We start from the raw sequence: 23649 nt of genomic DNA on the forward strand, positions 1-23649 counted from the left end.
TATATAGATATAGTTTAATGTAATCAATATTAAATACAGTAATCCAGATTATATGATAAAAATCGACTTCATTCATAAACATTTACGATATTTCAAAATGAAATGGTATCATACGTAACCAAGCCAATAACAGATCTCCCATTTGAATAGATCTGGTCTTACGACTGCGCCACTCCGTGTCCCCCACACGCCACGATCCACCTTGTAATACATTAACAGTGTGCTATGGCGAGCATGATCTGACGCGTATCTAACAAGGTACGACTACTAAACAAGGAGCTTTGTTTGACGTAGCCGGACCGATTGTTTTGTACCTATTACCGTTACACTGCATTAGCTGTAATCAGCTGCAAACGTCGACGCAATTATCCGTATGATCGTGATGTGCTTAATGTGATGATGTCTACGCTATCTTTGATTAAAGTACACTTTAGTTAACTAAATCTTTGCAGCTGAATATACCTGCTCCATAGAATTATATTTCATATAAAAAATTAAATTTAAAAATTTTATATGTTTAAAGTTGGTAATATAAAAAATTTGAAAAATTGTCCTGAGTCAGTTACTTCGTCAATAATAAAAATACGGTGTATGTGGGTATGTGAGTGCGTGTGTACTTAGAATGTCGTTGAGGGTGTTGCATGTGTGTCCCATCCAGTACAAAGGAACGTATCATCGCATCACATATCATTATTTCAAATATACTGAGGGTTGCGATACCAGTAGCGTGGCTAAGACAATAACGGTTGTAACCAGTTTATCTAGAAATATATAAGAAAAAAACTTAAAATTTTCTGCTGTTATTTAAGTATATTTAAATGCAAATATATAAGAAACAATGTCTTATTTCGTAAAAACTTTCCAATTATTTATATTGTTCACGTTAAATATGTGTAATAGACATTAAATTATAAATTTAATTTAAGTTTACAAGTAACTTCTTCGTTTATACTAAATTAGCTTTAATTAAAAAATGGTACACATATAAATTGTGTCGTAGAAGTAAAATGCGCTAAGGATAATTAGTCCGTTCCTATGAATTATTCCATGGCATATAGTTATTAGGTATAGAAAACCCTAACACTATATCAGCATTTCTTTGTAAATATTCAATTTCCTTTTTTCATGTTTGCTTTTTCGCCCTTGATTTATAACATCGTCAAAATTCATTTCTTAGACTGTAAAAATTGTTGCTTTCCCATAGTTAATAATTTTTTTTTTAAACTTCGAGCAACTTATATTATAACTTTCTATAAGCCAGTGTGTCTATTTTTATTTTTAAATGTGTATTACTTAAAGAAATAAAAGAAATTAAAAATTTTGTAGTTAAGTCATAAAGTAGTATATTTTACACGTGTACTTATATGAAAATAATTTTCAGTTTCAGCAAGCGCTACAAACTGAAAACCAGAGATTGAAGGATGAAAACGGGGCATTGATTAGAGTGATCAGCAAATTATCTAAATGAGGGTTAAACGCTGAGGTCCCCCGGTCCGTGTTGTAGCAGTAGCCGTTCACACCTACACTCGTTTCCTAAAAACTATAATAGTTTGTATATAACCTTTGGGAACCTTGATTGTGACATGACAACTAAACGCTGAAAAACTTAAGTGTTTTGACTAAGAGTTTCCAGGACACTGGATACTCGGATTATGTATATGTATGTACAAATATGTACATATTTGTGTGCGAGAGTAAAAGCGACATTATTGAAACTGATAAACTACTTTGACTAGGATTTTACCGTGACAAAAACGTAATGAAAACCGTTATGACGGTAACTACTCACCACCCACAAGTAGTCATAATATTTTGTAATATGGCAGCCAGTACTTAAGCATGAAGTAAATTATGTAAGGCTTCATTGAAACAGTGCGTGCAATTTTGACAAACGTGTGTCATATCAACGTGTACGATATTTAAAATCAAGTCGTTCCCGAGGTAGCCTTTGTGTTGATATTCGATGTATTCCTAAATGATTTAAGTGTAAAGTAGGTTAGCATTGACACTTTTATAGAGGGGTTCATCGCCCATCATTATTATATTATTTAGTTGTATGCATCTCGAATTACATATATATTTAAATATGAAATTACTGTGTAAAGAAATAATTGGAAATGTGATATATTAACTTTTACTAAACGTTTGAAACATTTTGTAGTTTTGACTTCATTGAAGTTTGCGTGTGAACTATTGTTTATCGTAGATGTGCAAATTCAGTCAACGTTTTTGTTTATCGATTTAGCGTATCTTGCACGTTACTGTAATGTAATGAAATTTATATGTAATTGTAAAACAGTTTTTATATAATGTAATACATTTTTATAAACACGCAATGACGAATGTTATTGAGCTTTTATGAATATAATAATTTATTCGTATTAACAATTAAATGTTACAGATGTGTTTTAATTATTTTTACATATCGAATATTTATGCATTTCCTTCAAGGGATCATTGTACGGCGCATCGACGTCTTCTTGAAAGCAGTAGCGTCTATTTACGACTATAGGTTTTATAGCCTCGTTATACATTTGTGTCCAACTGTTGTGAACTTTCAGATTTTTATATTTCGTGTAGTATTTGTAATGTTTCGATAAATGGAAACATTTTTATGTAAAATTAGTCCACCTTTTTGTAATTCTAAATTTTTGTTCATTAAAGTTTTTATTTATTTCCAGACATACAAGTTAAACAAAATAAACATGTTCATTGATTTATTTCTTTTTTTTTGTTTCCTTTTATTGTCGACAGTCTATATTTAATATGATGCCCAAATTGCAGGCGTTAGTTTGATTAGACGGGTGTTGGTCACATTCGTGCATTTCCATTAGTGCCTTAACATTTGTGTTCTCACGTGGATGCTATTTTACAAGGCATTCATATATACAATGATAATACATAGTCAATGGGCTTCCATTAATTATGAACAAAGTTGGGTAAAAATATTTTCCATTAAACGAGTCTAGGTATTATATAATTATTTACATTTTTCAATTTGTCATACGAAATTCCGAATAAGATCCTAGTAACACAATGAGGTTTTTATAGGGATATATTGTTTTGTGATAGCAATTTTTATAATCACCCATCAGTAATGAGGAATAATAATGGAATAAACTCAGCGTTAGAATGATATTAGCAATTTCGTGTTTGAAAATAGTCTGTTTATTATATAATTGATGTTAAGGAATAAAAAAGTTTGTTAGTTTCACTTTAAACACTTGGATTTTATTGACATTATTGGTATAAAATTTATACAATACTATGAAAATTTAAAACTTTAGATTATGTAAATATTTCTTTACAAGTATTGATATAAATAAATAATAAGTATATATAAATAAACATCTTATACACAGTCATCTACTCCTACGATAAGCAACTTAACGTTTGTGTTATAAAGTAACAGACGGCTTATATAGCTCAACGTTTTTTTAATAAATATACATGGAAATAATACATATATAAATACAAATATTACACCCAGACTCAATCGGCGGGAATCGACCCCACAACCCGCGGAGTAGAAAGCAGGGTCACTACAAACTGCGCCAACGGGCTAGTCTAATATATATAAATATGAAAATCCACTTTCAGTCGCTTGGTTCGTTAAGTTTCTAAACAATGTGATCCTACTATTTAAAACACAAATACTCGAGAGTTGACCAAAAAAAAAAAAAAACGGACAAGGTGGCATTATTTTTAACCGAATTCGTTTTATCATATTTTTTTTATAATATGATTTTTAATACAAACGTTAGAATATCAGTTTCCACATTTTGTAGTTATGGTACCGCTTGCGAGTCCTATCCGTGATATTTTAATTCCTATAGTCTTCCTCGGTCATTTCGTCAAAATAAAAAAAATCGAATTACATTAAAAATAATAATAGTCACTTTTTTATTGTAAAACACATTATGATCGTATATAACATCAATTATTATTATTTGAATATTAATTATGACGCGCAGAACCAAAGTACTGAATGTGCGAAAATAATTGCAATAATAATTTTGTTTACGTAGAAAAAATATTGGCAATTTTACAATAAATCATTTTATATCAGTAAGTCAGTCAGTCAGGTTTCCGCACTCCTCATCCAGCTGCGTTGGAGGACGTCCCATACAGTTTGCAAGCAGGCGGTTTCCACTCCAGGACACGTCTACTCCAATGGCCGGTGACCAGTACCACTTCAGCTTGCTAATTCTATGGGTTATGTCGGTTACTCGTTACTCGGTAACTTCGTTCTCTCGCTGATAGTTTCATTTCTAATCCTATCTTTGAGAGAAATCCCAAGCATAGCCCATGCTATTGTACGTTGTGCGACTTTAAACTTGTGGATAAGTCGCATCGTCAGTGACCACGTCTCGGCTCCGTATCTTAACACACAGGCAGGATGCATTGCTCACACATTTGTTTTTAAGCATTGCGGAATTTTCGAAGTAGACTACGAAGCCTGACAAATACCGTCCAGTTTAACCGAATCCTCCTATCGGCTTCCTTCTCAAAGTTGTTGCAGTTTAGTTAGATAGTATTGCCTAGGTAGACATAATTGGCTACCTAGGTAGACATAATAATTGGGTTGTCTGGAAGAAATGGCTAAATAGCCATAAGTTCGCCCATTGTACTTCACAGTCTGTAAATGCTTTTAAATGTGTTTAATAAAATGTAGTTGTGGTGTACAATAAAGTATAAATAAATAAATAATTCTCAATAACTTCGAGAAGGGTATCACGGACCGCTGTCGGTCTCGGTATGATTTGGTTGTTAAACGTAACTTTTGTTTTGTCCAAATTTATACCGAGACCGACTCGCGGGGAGAATTCATTTTGGCCGCTCAGTATTTGTTCTAGCTCCTCTAACATCTCTGCAAAGACGACGAGATAGTCCGAGTTATTCGCCATTGACGTACATTCCTCGTCTCCCCAATCCGTATGTAAGACATCCTTCAGCGCAGTGGACGATCATCGTCGCCGAGTCGTACATACATCTCAGTACCTGGGTAGCCAGTCGATATGACATCTCTGCAGATAATCCCGGACAGCTTATGTCTCGACAGACTCAGAGTCTTTCTCGTAGTCCACAAATGCAATATACAGCGGCTGATTATACTCTTCAGCCTTTTGTATAATCACGGTGCTGTAGCCATTTCGAAACCCAGCCAATAGCCATGGTTAGTCAATAAATATTATTCATTACTTAATTTAAGATCACTCCTTTTTCTTTCGCACGTATTAGAACAGTTTGGTTTTCCTTCAATATACATTTTTTTTAATATAAGTATATCATTTTTTGTATGTGTACTTTACTTACCTTCATGCCTAATATGTCGGTATAACTACACCAGTCTTTACGAAGAGTTAGTTGAATTGTGTTACTGAAAGTAATTAGCTATTTTACTTTTTACCGCTTGTGGTAGGGATTTTAATTTGCTACAAAACTAAATATATTTTTGTAAATAGATTTGTGTAATGGTAATAGCTGTTAAGTGTTTATTCTTAATTCATATGTAATATTTAATTTAACTTGTGTGAAATATTTATATTGTAATTGTAATAATTTTAGAAAACGTTAATAATAATCCACATAATATTTTTTAGGCTGTAGATAGTAGGGAAGCTTTGAACAGTCGTGTATACGTTATTTTATTTAAGTAGAATTTTGTAAAAGCGAAATGCACAAATGTATATGTAATAATTGTCAATATATTGAAATAAATAAAGAACATGTTTTATGATAATCTAATAATGAATTCTTTTATTTTATATTTAGTGTTAATATACAAAAATAAAAAATAATTGTGTTTTGTCGCAAACGAAAAAGAAGCCGACTTCAATTATAAAAATAATACAAAAGTAGTGATCAAATCTCGATCAAATTTAAATGGGACCTTTATATAAATAATAAACTGCTACCCTAGTGGATAATACAGCTTACTACGTTTTAGTAGATCTGGCCGTGTAACATCGTTTGATCGATAGTCCGAACCGAAGTCGTAAGCGTCACGATAACGACGCGTACGTACCGTCACATAAATTCGCTTCGTAAAAGATTACTCAAAAAATACTCCATTAGGTATATCTGAAGTGTAGTCGATAAAAATCAAACCACAAATAATGTTTTCAAAAATAATGTTTTTTTACAGTTTTTAAATGACAAAGAATAATAATAATTTTTCATTCGACAATCGACAGTTCCTTTCTTTTTAAATATAATTTTTTTAATATTCCAAATTGACAGTTCATAGATAACGAGCCGGTAGCCTCCGTGGTCTCTGGCGATCTTGCGGTGTCGCTCGTGTTGCCCGCGTTACAGAAGCAAATTTAAATGAAACTACAAGATAAGCATCAGCTTTTGATTAAAACAAGAACTCAAATCGGAATACCCAGTGAAAAGTTATGCGGTATAATACAACAAAGATCGACAAAAAATAGTCAAGCAAATATTTATATAATAATTATAGTTTTTTTTTATTTATTTATATAATAATTATAGTTTTTTTTAATTGATTTAATATATTTTTATGCACAATTTTAAAAAAATATTAACATTCTGCACTCCTCTATATAAACTTTAAGTGTACCAAATTTCATACTTCTCGTAAAAAGGGGTACAAAGATTTGTTAATATACCTATATGATACAGCAGCTCATAAAGTTCATAATGTTTTTTTTTTTTTAACAATTCGGTATTCTACTAAACTAATAGCCTAAACTGACATTCATTACATTCCTTTAAAGTATTTGGTCAGTGTTTTCTATTGCGTTTCTACAATACTTTTTAAATAATTTACCATGTTCGGATATAAATAAATAAAGCTTATTTATTTAATTACTAGTATTTAGTAGTTAGTTGGTCGTTAAAAAAATTCTGATATTGTTTTCAGGCATACTTTATTAAAATAAAGCTTATTTCTTATATAAACAAACAGCCGACTGGTATAGCTACATTTTTTTTTCGATATATCTTGTACATATAAATTATAATTATATCATCATTAATATATGGAAGACAGCTTTTTATACAAAAGAAATTTCTAAACGCATGCTTAAATGTTTTATAGCCTATATACATGTCAATACATTTTCATTACTGACATTATGATGTATCCAAAATATTAATTATTACCATTATTAATATTTTGGATACATCTTGTCTATTTTAACCTTTATACTTGATATTATTTTTTTCACTTGTAGTTATATTCACGTATTCTGGGCGTCACGCGGCAAGCACTGTATTAACAAAGACTAACGTGAGCCGAAATATATATTTGTAACTCTGCAAATTAATATTTAAACTATAAATCTGAATTACTACGTAAAAACTCGAGAAGAGGGGAGGGATCTTAGCAAATAATACGGGTGATCACCAGAGGGAGGAGGTAGTTAAACATTTTGTAAAAACATGTCACGTAGTATAGAGGCGTTTTTTTATATATTAAGATTTTTTCACTACACTTAAAAATACGAACTGTAATTTTTTAAGCAACGTCCGCGAAGCTTGCGAGCTCCCGGGTGGATTGGGGATTGGGTCGGCAACGCGCTTGCGATGCTTCTGGTGTCGCAGGTGTCTATAAGCTACGGTAATCGCTTACCATCAGGTGAGCCGTATGCTTGTTTGCCGAACTAGTAACATAAAAAAAAAAAAAAAAAGCTTGAAAAATCTATGCAACAATGATTACAAAACGGCGGCGTGTGCAGACTGTAGGGTAGGTTGAGTTAGTTGACAGGAAGGTACACTAGGGGTTGCTGTCGTTTATCGTATTGGCAATGTTGTTTGATGAACTAACAGCAATTTCCGGTGGAAGTAAGTGATATAATCTTTTATAAACTACTGAACCAATTTTTATCAAATTTCGTAAGCATCTGATTTGGTCGACCTTGGGAGATAGGGTAGTTTTTACTTTATTTGGACCCGGTAGGTGGCGCTGCTGTCGGTATGGAAGCAATAAAATTTTGTAGCTGTTTTCCGGGCAGGAAAACATCTGCCGGATCCGCTAGTGTGCATAAATTTTCTTTGAAGTAAAATTTCTTTTTGAAAAATACATTTATAATATTTGTATTATTTAAGCTGACTTGTAAGAGGATTTATATAATGAAATATAGAAAATTTGAAAGCATTGTATCAAAATACCTTTATTAAACGAACAGATCAAAACAGAAAATATTAAGTATATAGTATTGGATACATTACGATCAATATTATGATTAAATACAATAACTATTTTTTACAAAATGTAACAAATATCCTTTGCAGTCGCATCAGACCTAAAACCGCTTACATTAAAAATCACAATAATAATATAATTACGAAATAATGGTAAGAATAAAAATAGTAAATTGTAGATCTAATACATATATTGTATACTTATTACAAATAAATTAGTGTGACAACATCTCTTGCTTATTTCTAACCTGTGGTAGTTAGTTGTCATGTCCAAAATCATGTTTTCGCATTTAGAAGAGAAGCAAAAACATCTATATAAATTTATGACGATTCAAATATGATGTAAATGTAGTGTTGTACGTCTTATTTTCTTATAAAAGCTATCTCTTACTAAAAATTCTTGTATTTTATTTGTTTTATCCTTTGCTTATATAACAACATTTTTTTTAATTTTTAAAAGCATTAGGAATTGTCGATCATACTGAGTTATTATTATTATTTCCTACTAATCACCTACTAATTACTGGTTTCCATTGAATATGCTTTTGGATACATTATTCTTGAGACTAGAGAGATATAAATTTGACCCGAGAATTAATATATTTTTTTTCGATAATGTTAACAAAAAAAAGTTTCGACAAAGAAGAAAGTATAAAAATCTAAACATCAGTCAGCTGCCAATAATGTTACGAATAAATTTTTCGATATTGACTCGTATATTTTAACCTTCTAAAAAGGAACATCAGCAATGGTGTTATATTTTATACAGTTTAATACTTATTTTCGCATTGAAATATACGTAATAAAAAAAAAAAGTTAAAAAAATTAATTACAAGATACGGTTAAAATTTAAGTACCTCGTGTTATTCACAATTTTACATTTTTTTTAACTCTACGAGAATAAATATATAATTAAGACTAATTGTAAGTTAAATAGGAAAGTTTTCCAATTGCCCCAGTACTAAAAGACACTCCAATTGCCTACTCGGTACAATTCGAGAAAACGAATATTTTTAATTTAAAAAACATTTACTGGTTTAAAACTAAGCAAAATACAAATATTGTACAAGTAGTATAAATTTATTAACGATAATAATGTTTTTTTTTTTATGTATATTAAAAATATTCCTCGGTGTATTTTTTATTACGAGAAGATATAGTTAGATATACATTTAAAAAACAGGTACTTACTGTGGATATTACAGGAATTAGTTACGTATTTAAAAATAATTCCAAATATATCTCCTGAGTCCTCTGAGAAAAATATATATAAAAAATAAAAAGAAAACTATATCAATCATAATCTAGCATAAATATTAATATACCTCATACAAATTCCAACGCTTTTTACATCTTTGGTTAAATACCTAGTAAGGGTTGGTGATCACTTTGACCACATACGTTTGAATATTTAAAAACTTTTATTAACATTTATTTAAGCTACGAGTAGATCTAAGTTATTTCTAAACGCACTTTAGATTTCATTCTTGTATGAACAATTGCTTTTTTTACAATTAAACCCGATAACTGTATTGTGTATTAAGTTTCAATAACGATCTTCTAAATGAAGTAATATTGTAGTTTTTTTAAATGCTACATGACGTACTTTTTACATTTTAGATGCTTATTAAAATTCTATTGTATAACGTCTAAGCGTCATGTATAAATTTAGTTTTCCTAAAACAATGGTAACCATTTAGGTCGCTTTTAATAAGTTTTACATAAATATAGTTAAAGGTAACATTTTGACAGTAAATATGTATCTTAGCCAATTATTATTAATAAAGATGTGTACCTAAGTGGACTAGGATATTCTTTTAATGACCTAACAATTTAATGTAACTTTTTTTTTTAACATACTGGTTACCGAGTTTTTGAAAAACTTCTTGTAAGATCAATATAGCACTGATTTCTTCATAGTTCATCGATCACTACCTTATAGTCTAATCGTCCTTCAATTCTTTACAATTAATCACTACGGAACATTTATAATCTTACTCATCAACGTACTGCGACGCCGTTGATAGTAACTACCGCACTGGGACCAGTGGGTTCTGGTTCATACGCGGAGTCTGTGTCACTTCGCCTTCCATATGCCATATTTTCTGCAAGACTCTCACTATAAGGAGAGTCGTAAACATTGTCAGACACGTGATCGTAGATATGTCTGCCATTTGTGTCATGGAGAGTGGCGTAGCTCATCACAGCGGCGTTTTGATCTTCTTTTCTTTCGGCGCCTTCGATGTTTTCTGTGTTCTTGACTGGTGTTGCTTTACGGCTATAAATAGATAACATAAGTAATGCATTATTTTTAGACAAACACGTTTTAATATACCAATAGTCTTTTAACTATCTATTTATAACAAATATGAATAAAAAACTAACAGATACTGTGTAAAAATATTTTATAGTCAATTTACAGCTGTTACATTGTACATATTTAAAAAATGCGTCAAGTATATATTTCTTAGAAAAATTAAATAAATTCTAATAATGTGAAAGTAACTTACAGTCTTAGATAGATAACTCCTAGCAACATCAATAAAAATAGCACAACACCGCAACCGACGCCGACGCTTAATGGCAATGCACCGCTTTCAGCTGCTTCGTTAGTTGTTAATTCGCATCTAGGCTCTTCGCCGGACCATTTCCCATCATCCAAACATTTGCGTAGGAATGATCCAACACGCTGGTATTGCGGCAGACAATGATATTCAATTGAACTTCCAAATAGAGTTGATGTGTTCGATATGATTATACGTCCGTTCTCAATCGTTCCCGGAGACTTACAGTCAATGGCTGTAATATGAAGTAAGTGTTAATGACAAATTGTTTAAACGTGACATATTATTTATATCATGGGTATATAACAATATAACATAAATATAGATTAAAAAATTAACTGACGTATGCAAACTGGTGGTGTTCCGCTCCACTGGCCTTTGGGCAGACAAGTTCTGGTTTGATTTCCTTTAATGCTATAACCTCTTTCGCAGCGATAATGGGCTTCTCCACCGATACTGAAAGTTGACGTGACGACTAATAAACCGACACTTCCTTTGATCTGAATTGTCGGGTCCGAGCACGTAATTTCTGTGAAGATTCAGATATGTATTACAACCAAGGGAACGTCAATTTTGAACAATACTTTTATTTATTTATTTATTTCAATTTTGATACATATACATACATACGTATGTATGTATGTATATGTGTATGTATGTATGTGTACATACATACATAATACTTTATAAGCTGACGACAATAATAATCAAAACACAATTACAGTGTTTATTACTTTACTTTGTCATAATTCAATTCCTCTTTTTTAAGTATAATTTAAAACTAACATACCTTTGCAAACTGGTGCTTCCGAACTCCAAGTGCCGTTGTCCTGGCACAGTCTTCTAGATACTCCGTCGAGCTGCCAGTGTTCGTCACATTCGTAGAGCGCAGCGGCACCGTAGTATGTAGCGTTTGTTGCAAGAGTAACTTTGCCGTTCTGGATACGCCCAGGGTTACCACAATCGACATCTATAGGTTTTGAAAATTTGTTACAGAGCCGTTTAACGTCAGATAGAGTATTGCTGACTGTTATTAACTAAGAAAATTTAGTAAGTTAATAACAGTTATTTAAATTAGTTTGCTTTATCACATACATTGACATCTAGGTGTTACTCCGCTCCACTGCCCCGTGTCCTCACAGGTGGAGAGACTCTCGCCCACCACCTTGTACCCGCGCTCGCAGCGATACTTCACTAGCGCTCCAATACGGTATGTATTGCCATTGTTGGTGTTCCCCGATGTACGGATGAGAGTTCGCCCATGCATGCGGTCGTTACCAGTCACAGAAACTATACTGTTATCCGCTACTATTGGCTCGGGGCATCTGATTTCTGTTTGAAGTATTTAATTTAATTTTCTTAGTATATTAATTTTAATTAAAAAAGGAGGAGGTTCCCAATTTGACCGTATATTTTACGTGTTTTAAATCATAACTTTTGATGATTTTTCTTTTAATTAAAAGCTGGTGTTTAAATTTAACAATAATAATAATAACATTTATTTCGGGACTAGCCCATATATTAGCAATGTTTCTTATAACCTAGTGTTAGTACAACAAATTTAAAATAAATGGAGAGCTGACGAGTAATTTTTGAGTTATCTCTAATGATGTATATTTTCTCGACTACCTGTCGATGTACGACGTAGTGTAAAATAGTTAATATTAATTTTAAGACAGTATATGTATCATTGAATATACTATAATTCGGATAATCAAATGGTATCATGGTATTTTATTTTACCTTCACATCTTGGGGAGGAATCGCTCCACTGGTAAGTCTCCGTGCAAACTCTTCTCACGGCACCTACAAGCCTGTAGTTGGTGGTACAAGAGTATTGTATGACGCTGCCCAAGTGCGTTGTGCCGTTCAGTAGCTCCGACATGCCGTACGGAAGAGGTGGTAGTTTGCCACAGTCAACGTCTAGTAATAATATAATTAGAACGTTGTAATGAACATAACTCAAAATAACAAAATGTTATAGTACTAATTTTTTACCAACAAAAATGCAATTAGACATTCTAGAAGTCATTAAATATATTAGGTATACAGTTAAAAGGAGACAAATAATACCTGAAAAAAAAAATGGTTACTTACAATCACATTTTGGTGATTCGCCGGACCATTCGCCATCTGATTGGCATGTTAAATGCTGCTCCCCAATGAGTTTGTGTCCCTTTTCACAATGAAAATCGATCGTTGAATGCACATTATAGTCGTACGCCTCCATGTAACCACCTGCAGGTACTTCTGGATCCGGACAGGATATTACTAAAATAAAAGTATGTGTGTTTTTATGTTTTCAATTGAAGTGTTGAGTAAACTTATTTTAACTATACGTATAAGTAGCAGTGTATGATTTTATACTAACATTCACAAGAAGGTATATCGTGAGACCATTTTCCATCTCGGTTGCATGTAAGGACCTCAGCTCCGGCTAACCAGTAATCAGGTTCGCAGTTGAACTGAGCTATGGATCCGTATGTTGTAGTACCATTGAGCAAGACAAATGAGCCTTTGTGAACCTGAGCTGGCGTTCCACAGTCTACATATTTACAGGAAGGTGGTGTGCCCGACCAAATTCCACCAAGATTACATGTTACGCTCTATAAATAAAATAAGGATTCGTTAATGTCGTTTTAAATATTTTTTTATTCATTAGTTATCTGTTAAACTATTATTTTTTTGTTAACACTACTAAATTTGCTTAAACGGGGAATACAATTTTAAAGCCTTAACTGCTTTTGTGCTTAAATGACGGTACAGATTTCAATTATATTAATTTGAAATTCCATTGCAATGAATTCCGTTGAATTAATTCGGTTTCGAATGTAAAAAAAGTGAGTTACCGGTTGTCCAAAGAGAATAAAACCATTTTGGCAGTTATATGTTGCTAATGAGCCGGCTTTATGTCCACTAACTGTCACAGTAGCTCCAGATACTGGTGGAGGTTCTGGACACCAGTCAAAAAGGCATTTCGGAGCATTGCCATCCCAAATACCCTCGTCTCCACAGCGTCTCTCTTCACTTCCCACAAGAGTATAATTTTCTTTACATGAATAAACTGCCCGGGCACCGTGCGTTGTTCGCCCGTCTACTAAGATGACGTCACCATCTTGTATAGATGTAAGGCCACCACAGTTGACATCTATTTTAAATAATGGAAACATATGTGATATTGTAAAAAATATAAATATATATGTGTATAATTAGTCAGAGTTTCTTGTTAAAGCATATTTTCACTGTAAGGAACATATCTGATACATATTTACATGTACCAGATAAACCTTTAAAATACAGAACAGTCTTTTGTGCAAAGACCTTTTTCTTTTTTGTTCTGGTAATTCTAGTATTAGTTAATTTGTGTTCGTTCTTAAATAATCCACTATTTTGACTAAATAATTTCAAATTTATCATTTTAATCATCAGTTTTACCTTGTAGGTCTTAGGTTTAAAAGCAATAAATATAATAAGGATGCAATAAAATTATACCAAATACTAAGAGCTTATCTACAGATACCGTCGCTAAAACAGTACCTACACACTAATTGTAGGCATGAGAATGGTAAACTATATGTATTTGCTAGGTAACCTATCAGTTTTTATACAATTTTATATTATACTTTATGCATTCAGGTAAGCACAAAAAGCTATAACCGCCTTATCGATCATTTAAACGGATTTCCCTTCCTTTTTAAAAGAAAATAAAAAGACAATGGTGATTGTGATACTTTGAATAAAACTACAGTAGAACAGTGTAGGCATACTAACATTTACAGCTAGGAGAAGCACCGGACCAGAAGCCATCTTTCATACACTTTCTAGTCTTGTCACCGACAAGCATATGCCCGTCCGGGCACTTGTAGGCTATCGAAGATCCAACTTGGTAATTATTTCCCTCAATCGTCGTGTTTAAGAGTTTATCAGGGCTCCCACAGGAATGCGGTACTATAATTAAAAGATTGCTATTACATTATTTAAAAAATTTATTTCGCTTCGCTATTTGTCAACAGATTTAAATTATTAAGCAAGCACATTATATAAGTGCCAGACTCGTTACGTCGCGCGAGTGCTGTTAAAATAATTGACTTCGCTATGCTATTTAAGTACTAACTTAACCGTGGTAATTATCTGCATCGTTAACGTTTACAAAATAAATCAGTTTTAGCTGTTACAATAATAACTACTACTACTATTTTTACGTTGCGGGTCGGGTGATAAATAGAATTAAAGTATAAAAGAAATGTTAACAAACATATTTTAAGATTTTTAATCAGATTATACATTTGCCAGAAATTATACATCGCATCGCAAGCAAATTAGCTTATTAAGATATGGTTAATTTTTGAATATGCATACATATTTATATGGATTTTATTTTTTTAACGCTTCTACAACAATTTTTTTTTTAAATTTAGGTGACCTTCGCGCGTCAGAGGAATTCGCACGAGCGGTAAATAAGACAGATATGTACCTATGAATGACACTCACGGTACTGGCAGATCCAATGCAGGTAGTCGAGGTTACAGCCCACGTCGTTCCACAGCCAGGCTCGTCCACCATCCAGAACCACGCAGTTCTGTTCTCCATTATAATTATTCGGTTGATCCTTCCCCCACGTTGGTTTTGATACCATCTCGCCTAAAAATTAAACGTGTGTAATAAAGATGTAATGAAGATGTCGAGAGAAGTTTGGTTAAGCTACATCTTAATACGGGTGAAATTTTTAAAATAATATCTGGATTGGTTTTATAAATATATATTTCTTATTATTTTTGATTGCGCTCCTCTGAATAGTTTAGTTTTTCATCACTCTAAATTAATTTCATTAAGTGATTTATAGCTTACCATCCACCCACTTCCAAGTTCTTGAAGTGAGTCCGGGTTCTTTTTGAGCTCCGATCCATACGAGCTGCGTTTTTAGTTGAGACTTGCGTCTTTCTAATTCTTGTGTAAGATAACTAGATGTTGCTCCCTGTAGAAAAATAAATATGCTCAAGCTGAAGTTGTGTAGTCATTTTATTAAGATAAAATTTTTATATCAAGAGCTTATTATTGATAAGAAAACTACTTAAAAATATAGAGTACATTTAATCATGCATTTTATATTCACATACGAAAAATATTATTCAGAAAGAAAGCGAATTTGCTGTGATTATAAAAAAACGGTTTCGATCTCATTCATTGAAAAAAACCAACAAAACACGAAGTACGATTCGATAAACACGAGACTTTCATGATCCAAGAAAATTAAACATTTATTAATATTATTTACTACTTAATAATAATAATAATTGATTGCCAACAACAGTCCATATTTTTTGTTAGTTACATTTTTTCTTAAAGTATGATAGGTTCAAAACACTATAACTAATTACACTAATAAATTATAAGTACTAGATAATTAATTACGAAACTTCACTTAAGATTTCCTTCATCAAATGTCACAACTTTTTGAGATTTTTTTTCACAGTTTTCTTACGGTTAAAATCTTAGGTACGTAAAAGAAGTTTTGTGTAAAGAAATGCTATTGTTATTTTACAGAGGGATTATATAGCAATTATGTACCTATTTTATGAAAAACTTTATAATAAGGAACTTAAAGTAAATCCAGTCGTCTACATTTAAAATACGCGTTCAGTGTATTTATTCGCGTATTATTTCGCGACAGCGACTCTATCGTATACGTGAGCGATCTAATTGGAATATTCCCAAGCTTTTCACTATCGATGAAATAGATTAATAATAGAAATATACAATACTATTAGTATTGTATATTAAAAGAAAATAACAATTTAATATCAAAAAAATGGATTTAATTATTAAAAAACAATTGTTTTTTAATATTAGAAAAATATATCCTTATTTTTAGTAGGCCGGCGCTATCTATTTTCGATTTGAAAGGTGAATAGGCCCGAAGTGGTTAGGGTTTTTCATATATGGATGTAATTATCATCGTAGTAATAAGCATAATGTTCCTATTGTGCTACGGATTTCAATGTTTTACATACACTGAAAAGCAGTATTTTGACGAAAATAACGCTTTCACGTAAAATATTCAAATACAGAAAATTACTAGGATTAAATAATAACAGAACAGGATTCGGGTACACGTGGACGTGGGGTGTTTTATTACAAAAGTTAAATTTTGTATCATACCTCTTTTGTTCGGAAAGACAAAGTAATATGAAAATTAATTTAATATTTCGCTGTTACATATTATTGATATTTACCTGAAATCCGTGTATAAGGTCACCACCGTGTGCTTGGCATTGCTTCCTGGCATCTTCAAAAGAGGCACCTTTTGCCACGTTGAACTCGTAACAGTTTCTAGAAAACGCAGCCAGTTCTATGTCTGCAGATGCACCGATGGGCGCACATCGATCGTTCGAGAATTCTGTTATACGAATCAATCATTTATTTGAGTGTAAAAATGTGTGTATTTCAAGTAATTATGAAATAATGTTTACGAAAAATTAAAACCTAATAAAAATTATCCGTGCGTTAGTTAAACCACTCAGACGGACTGATTTTCTTATGACATAACGTATCATTTAAGAACTGTTTTTTGTAATAAGAGCAAAGTAACAAAAAGTTTGATTTTATAATTGCCTAACAAAGAGCGATTTTTATTTTATTTTTATCATAGCGTGCAAATATTAAACATGTAAATTCATTTTTTTATGCAAATTACTCTTTTAAAAAAGTATTATTTACTGAGCGATTCACAAATCCATTTATACAAAGTCTAAAAGCATATCGATAACTTTATGATTTATTTAGGATCACAAGCTCGACAGTGAGAGATCGTGGCTGGCGGTGGTTTCTTTCTGCGAAGGGGTAATGACGCAGAAGGAGGCCGAGGACCGGGCCAGAGAGAATGGTGTCTCCGCTGACCCACTCCAGCGCAGACGTACGGGGGTAAGGATGAGACGGTTTGCCCACCTCCTCCCCCTTCATAATAGTGGGGTCGGCGGCCGATAGTTGGGGGACTTGGACCAGCCGGACGACACGACCCCAAATGTCTGAGTTACCATTGTGCCGGGGCCTGGAGGTTTCGTTCGAGCCTACCGCCGGGGCGAGGTGGCAAATGCTAGCGCGACCCCATCTCGCCCCACTCAGGCGGATGACTGTTCACACGTTGTGGTTTTTTTAGTCAGTAGGAGTCTGACATAACCCTCTGGCGCCCCCACCCCGAGGGTATCCATGATGAATTTTCCCCACGTAAAAAAAAAATTTGATCTAAGGATTTTATTTTCCTTAATATACTATGTTGGGTAATAAAGGGGGCATTTAACTCTAGGTTATAGTTATTAACATTTTTCCAGTAATAAAAAAAAGTTTATGTCGAGGCTGTTACCACCACTACTATTACGGTTCAAATTGTATGTAACATCAAAGTGGGACGCAATAATTGTGTTTGCTCGCAAACGAAAAAAAACCGACTTCAATTACACCGACGAGTAATACAACGTAGAACAACGAAAAAATAGTCAAGTAACTACGCGTTATCAAAGATTACTCAAAAAATAGTTATCAGATCTCAATAAAATTTATATGTGACCACATGACAAATACCAGCTTTCGATCAAATTAAAAATTATTAAAATCGGTACACCCAGTAAAAAGTTATTGCGGATTTTCAAGTAGTTCCCTCGATTTTTCTGGGATCCCATCATAAGATCCTGGTTTCCTTATCATGGTACTAAACTAGGGATATCTTCTTTCCAACAAAAAAAGAATTATTAAAATCGGTACACCCAGTAAAAAGTTATTGCGGATTTTCAAGAGTTTTCCTCGATTTCTTTGGAATCCCATCATTAGATCCTGGTTTTCTTATCATGGTACTAAATTTGGGATATCTCCTTTCCAATAAAAAAAGAATTATCAAAATCGGTACATCCAGTAGAAAGTTATGCGGTATAATACAACGTAGGTCGACGAAAAAAGCGTCAAGTAAAAACGCATTATTAGATATAACTCGAAAAGTAGTTGTTAGATCTCAAATAAATTTAAATGGGACCAATTGGCACACACCACCTTTCGATTAAAACAAAAATTGTCGAAATCGGTTCACACGGTCAAAAGTTCTGATGTAACATACATTAAAAAAAAAAAAAAAATACAGTCGAATTGAGAACCTCCTCCTTTTTGGAAGTCGGTTAAAAAGACTACAAATCTCTACTCCATTGAAAGTCCTCATGACACCGTCAGTCATTGTATTTGGATACTTGCTTTTACCTTTTTTTTGAGTTCGTAAAATATCAAAATAATTTTTTTTGTTGCTTTTAATATTAGATTTAAATAAATTTATGTAATTTTTGAACAATAATTTTGTCATTTCCCTGCAGCGTTTACTCAATAGTGCTAATTCTATTTCATCTAGCGGATTTCTATATTTTCTATATATAGCGTTTTGTAATCTTGGTCTTTTCACAGAATATTTTTTTAAAGGTTTATTATGTCATGGTGCTGATACTTGTTTGTAAGCGATTTTTTGGGAACAGTCATTGATAATTTCATACACTATAGAATAAAAAAAATTCAACCATTTGGTTTACATCCCTTGTTTGATCAATAAGCTTATCCCAATTAACTTTCGATAGTTTTTCTTTTATTTGTATGTAGTTAGCCTTGTGAAAAATTTAATATTTTACCATTAGGATTGTACTTGAGACTCAATGATATGATTTGGCATTTGAAATAGGTTGAACGTATTCATAAAATACGAGATTGTAAATACTTCAATATTCCATTTGGAAACACAACATATTCTGTTAATACTCTATTCTATTATTGCGAACTCATATATTACTTTTGATATTTAAGGAAATATTAAAAAAAAAACACAACTCACTTCAACAAATAGAACATAAAAATGCATTAACTCCGTCAGTCTACAAGCTTCCCGTATATTTTTAATTGTATTAAAGTTCTATTTCACGAACAGTTCTATTTAACTTATTTACCATGTCCGATAAAGCCTTTATTGTATGCGAACGTTTTATGTTTCATTTAGTATTAACAAATTATAAAACCAAACGTATTCAGTCTTTCTTTTAGATAATAACTATTTACCAAAAATATTTCGAGTGTTCTTTCGATTGCAAATACATTGCATATAGCACTTGTAACCGATTTTTAATCAGCATTAGATTTTTAGTTTTGGATAATTCATTTAGTCATTGAAATGAATTCAAGCGTGAACTACGAGTAAGTAAAGTTCGTGAAATAATTATATAGGAAATTTTCATGGTACGATAATTATAGCTATCGATCGATTGACTCGTCTGAAGGCGACAAAATGCGTCGATAGTAGATGACGTGGAGGTAATCATTCCATTGAACTTGTTTACAATCTTATTTTAAGTGTTACAAACTATAAGTATCTACAAATCGTCGTTAAAAATGATATATATATATATATATATATATATATATATATATATATATATATATATATATATATATATATATATTGTACATAAGTAAAAAAACTAAAAGTTGCTGTACTTGTCCAATTTTCAAATGGAGGATATTTAAAATGAATGAGTCACATCATTTTACATAATTAATTTTTACAATAATGTCATCTATTGATTCAATAAAAAATAATGGTAAATACTTAGGCTTATACTTAGTCAACTAGACATTTTGGGCATACGTTCAAGAGCCGTAGGTAAGGGTTCAAAGTTTCTGCTAGATGGACATCAGATAACAGAGACTATTAACATACTGATATATCAAACGCAGATTACTAAGTATAATATGTAGTATAGTCATACGGGTAAATTGTACTCCAGTGACTAGAGTTTATTCAAGTCCTACAAATACTTTTAAGACGGTCATATCTTTAACCGTAGCTGTTAATTATTTAAATACTTACAAATACTACTAATAACAAATTGCTGTATCATATACTGTAATAAGTAATTGTGCTGACCTTCAGTTGTGAAGACCTCGACTTCGCATAACGACAGGGAGCCTTCGACTCCGACAAGTTGCAGGAACACATGCTGGCCAACGAGAGGTCGAGCGCAAGTGAATGTCTTCGTCACTCCTTCATCTGTACACGAATTATAATGTTATTGCTGATATATTAATTTTACATTCGCTTCAGCCTGTAATATCCCACTACTGGACATAGGCCTCTTTCCTCATGTAGGAGAAGGATCAGAGCTTAATCCACCACGCTGCTCCAATGCGGGTTGGCGGATATATTCCCTATTATGAGTAACGATCCCTATCAGGTGTACATGATAACAACCGGGATCAACAGCTTAACGTGCTCTCCGAGGCACGGTGGGGAGACTCACAAGGACTGCACAAACACCCAGACCACGGCAAACACCTGTATGGCCATACAAATGTTTCTCATGTGCGGGGATCGAACCCGCAACCGCCAGCGCAACAGGTACAATCCATGGCTGTAACCGTTGCGCCATTGCGGAGTCATTTTACATACTTAATCCTAATTCTTCAAAGATGGCAAACAAGAGTATAAGTTCCACCTGTTGGTAAGTGGACATTAACTTATGGAAGCGTGCAATGCAAGCTCATTGCCGAACTTTTCCCTGAACCTTCTCAAGACCTCTGACCACAGGAAAGGACACTACTTGAAAACAGTATTATTTTCTCATTATTTAATGATATAGCTATCTTCAACAAAATTTCTTTTTTCTGTCACATGAATACTTGTATCAAATTTTGAATGTACCACAAACAATAATATGTGAATGAAAAAAAAAAAAAATTGACACGTCAGGTTTCCTTGTGACATCAAAACATATATTTCGTAAAAAGTAGAAACATCAGCTGCATTTAGAGAAATTATTGCTTAATATAGAATAAATATTTATGATTTTTCGTGAATATTTGGCTTCTGGAAGGTCTTTTTTAAGTCTCCAACAATAATCTGCTAGAATACCTGGCCTCCATTTCCCTTGATAGCGCTTCTCCATTAAGGAAATGTCCTGCAGGCCTAGCATGCGCGCCACGACAAAATTTTGTCTACCCCTTTTCTCGTATTATCTCTCTATGTCTACAGTAGCTAACATGCGTGCACGCGATAGTCTTCTCGTTACGTCAATAGAAGAGATAATCATTAAATTTTAGTGATCTGTGATATTTATCTCTACGGAAGCTAATATGACATCGTAATTTTGTCGAATTTTGTCGTTTTAGGAAGAGTAACTTCTCGTTTTCAATATTATCGACGAGAAAGACGATAAATAAAAAATAAATAAAACCGGGTGCCTATTTTTTGTATACCATGGCGTTTCCCTATTATAATTATATAATTTTGGTATACGAAGAGCGGGAAATGCGAAAAGTCGAGTGAAGTGTGCCATATAATGACACAAAAAACGTATTTGCGCCCTGTTGCTTCTTATTCTAAATAATAATAATAATAATACTTTATTTCAGACCAAAGTATAAGTCAATATTGGGTTAGTACAACAAGACAAGACAACATTCAGAATAAAAAACAAAACAAAATTATATTAAAAAAATCAATAAGTAAAAATAAAATTAAATAGAATAAAAGTAAAATCAATAATCAAAAAAAAAAAAAAAAAAAAAAAAATCAAAAATTCAAAAAATTTTAAAAATTAAAAAAAAAAAAAACAATGCGTGATAGAATTACAATTATCTAATGTGCGACAAGATATAAAGCACAACACGAGCATATTGTTTTACATATATAATTAAATTCATTTACTTACGCCGTTTTATTTTCCATATTAGATTTTTTAAATTAGATATACACTTTTTATCTTAGCCAAAAGGCCGAGTACATTGTTAAATAAAACATGTGTCTCATCCCGGTTTGGAACGATTGGTCAATAACCTTGTAAATTCAACTTTACGACATAAGAAATAAGAATGATATTCAGTTGTGATTATGGTTGATAATGTTTCTCTACTCGACAAGGCGAAGTCTTCGGAAGAGAATTTTGCCTCTCGTAGTGCGCATGTTAGGGTAATCGAGAAAATACTCGATGTAGACATTATCTCTCTCTCTCGTCAAGAGATATCTCGTTGTATGCATGCTAGGCCGGCTGATGGAACCTCTCGCCTTGTTCGTCACTCACAGTTGCCAAATTTGCCAGATGAGAGTCCAGCATATGTATTTTTAAGGAAATATTAAACCCCAAAAGCTTTATATGACAATATAATTTCATTTATTAAGTATTTTTCATCATTATTTATTAAGACTTCGGATCGAATTTTTGCTTCCAACAATATCCCGCAGTGTCTGAAGACGAAAGTCTTCAACCAGTGTATGTTGCCAGTGATGACATATAGATCCGAGACGTGGTCGCTAAATATGGGCCTCATAAGAAGGCTTAAAGTCGCTCAGCAGGTGATGGAGAGGGCAATTTCCCTACGTGACAAAGTCAGAAATGAGGAGATCCGTAGGAGAACCAAGATAATCGACATTGCTCGAAGGATCGCACAGCTGAAGTGACAATGGGCAGGACACATAGCTCGACGAACCGATGGCCGATGGGGTAGGGTTCTCGAGTGGCGGCCGCGTACCGGGCGCCGCAGCGTTGGCAGGCCCCCAACGAGGTGGACCGACGATTTGGTCAGGGTCGTGGGAAGCTGCTAGATGCGTGCTGCGCAGAACCGATCGTCGTGGAAAGCTTTAGGGGAGGCTTATGCCCAGCAGTGGGCGTCCGTGAGCTGATGATGATGAAATCTTTTTACTTTTCCGATTTATGGTTTCCTAGAAAATTTAGGACAGCGTTCAGAAAACATATCCAGGCGAGTTTTTCCTGATCATTCAGTTTTTCTTCAGAGCTCTTATCCATTATCAGTTACCATATTTGTGGCTCTACAAATAATTCATCTTTAATATTTGCCTCGCTGAGTTTGGGGAATTTTTCCTTAAGATATACAAATCTAC

The 23649-nt window shown here is 32.9% G+C and overlaps 2 protein-coding genes across 2 annotated transcripts in view; one reads left to right on the forward strand and one right to left on the reverse strand.

Annotated features, from left to right (window-relative positions):
* LOC123668819 (protein phosphatase 1 regulatory subunit 12C) overlaps positions 1-2720 on the forward strand; it is a 57974-nt gene extending 55254 nt beyond the window's left edge. Inside the window, exon 17 of the mRNA XM_045602512.1 lies at positions 1382-2720. Within this exon, the coding sequence (XP_045458468.1) occupies positions 1382-1468 (87 nt within the window). The 3' untranslated portion in view covers positions 1469-2720. The remainder of the gene's footprint in view (positions 1-1381) is intronic.
* Positions 2721-10173: 7453 nt separating this feature from the next.
* Positions 10174-23649, reverse strand: part of LOC123668820 (P-selectin) — a 31833-nt gene continuing 18357 nt past the window's right edge. Inside the window, exons 5-18 of the mRNA XM_045602513.1 lie at positions 20680-20802; positions 16970-17133; positions 15585-15711; positions 15228-15377; positions 14508-14684; positions 13586-13884; positions 13108-13342; positions 12834-13007; positions 12480-12659; positions 11832-12068; positions 11527-11706; positions 11080-11265; positions 10683-10971; positions 10174-10450 (exon numbers count right to left, since the gene is read on the reverse strand). Coding sequence (XP_045458469.1) covers positions 10174-10450; positions 10683-10971; positions 11080-11265; positions 11527-11706; positions 11832-12068; positions 12480-12659; positions 12834-13007; positions 13108-13342; positions 13586-13884; positions 14508-14684; positions 15228-15377; positions 15585-15711; positions 16970-17133; positions 20680-20802 — 2798 coding nt within the window. The remainder of the gene's footprint in view (positions 10451-10682; positions 10972-11079; positions 11266-11526; positions 11707-11831; positions 12069-12479; positions 12660-12833; positions 13008-13107; positions 13343-13585; positions 13885-14507; positions 14685-15227; positions 15378-15584; positions 15712-16969; positions 17134-20679; positions 20803-23649) is intronic.

Source organism: Melitaea cinxia, chromosome Z (genome assembly GCF_905220565.1).
Source record: "Melitaea cinxia chromosome Z, ilMelCinx1.1, whole genome shotgun sequence".
In the NCBI taxonomy this organism is placed as follows: Eukaryota; Metazoa; Arthropoda; class Insecta; order Lepidoptera; family Nymphalidae; genus Melitaea; species Melitaea cinxia.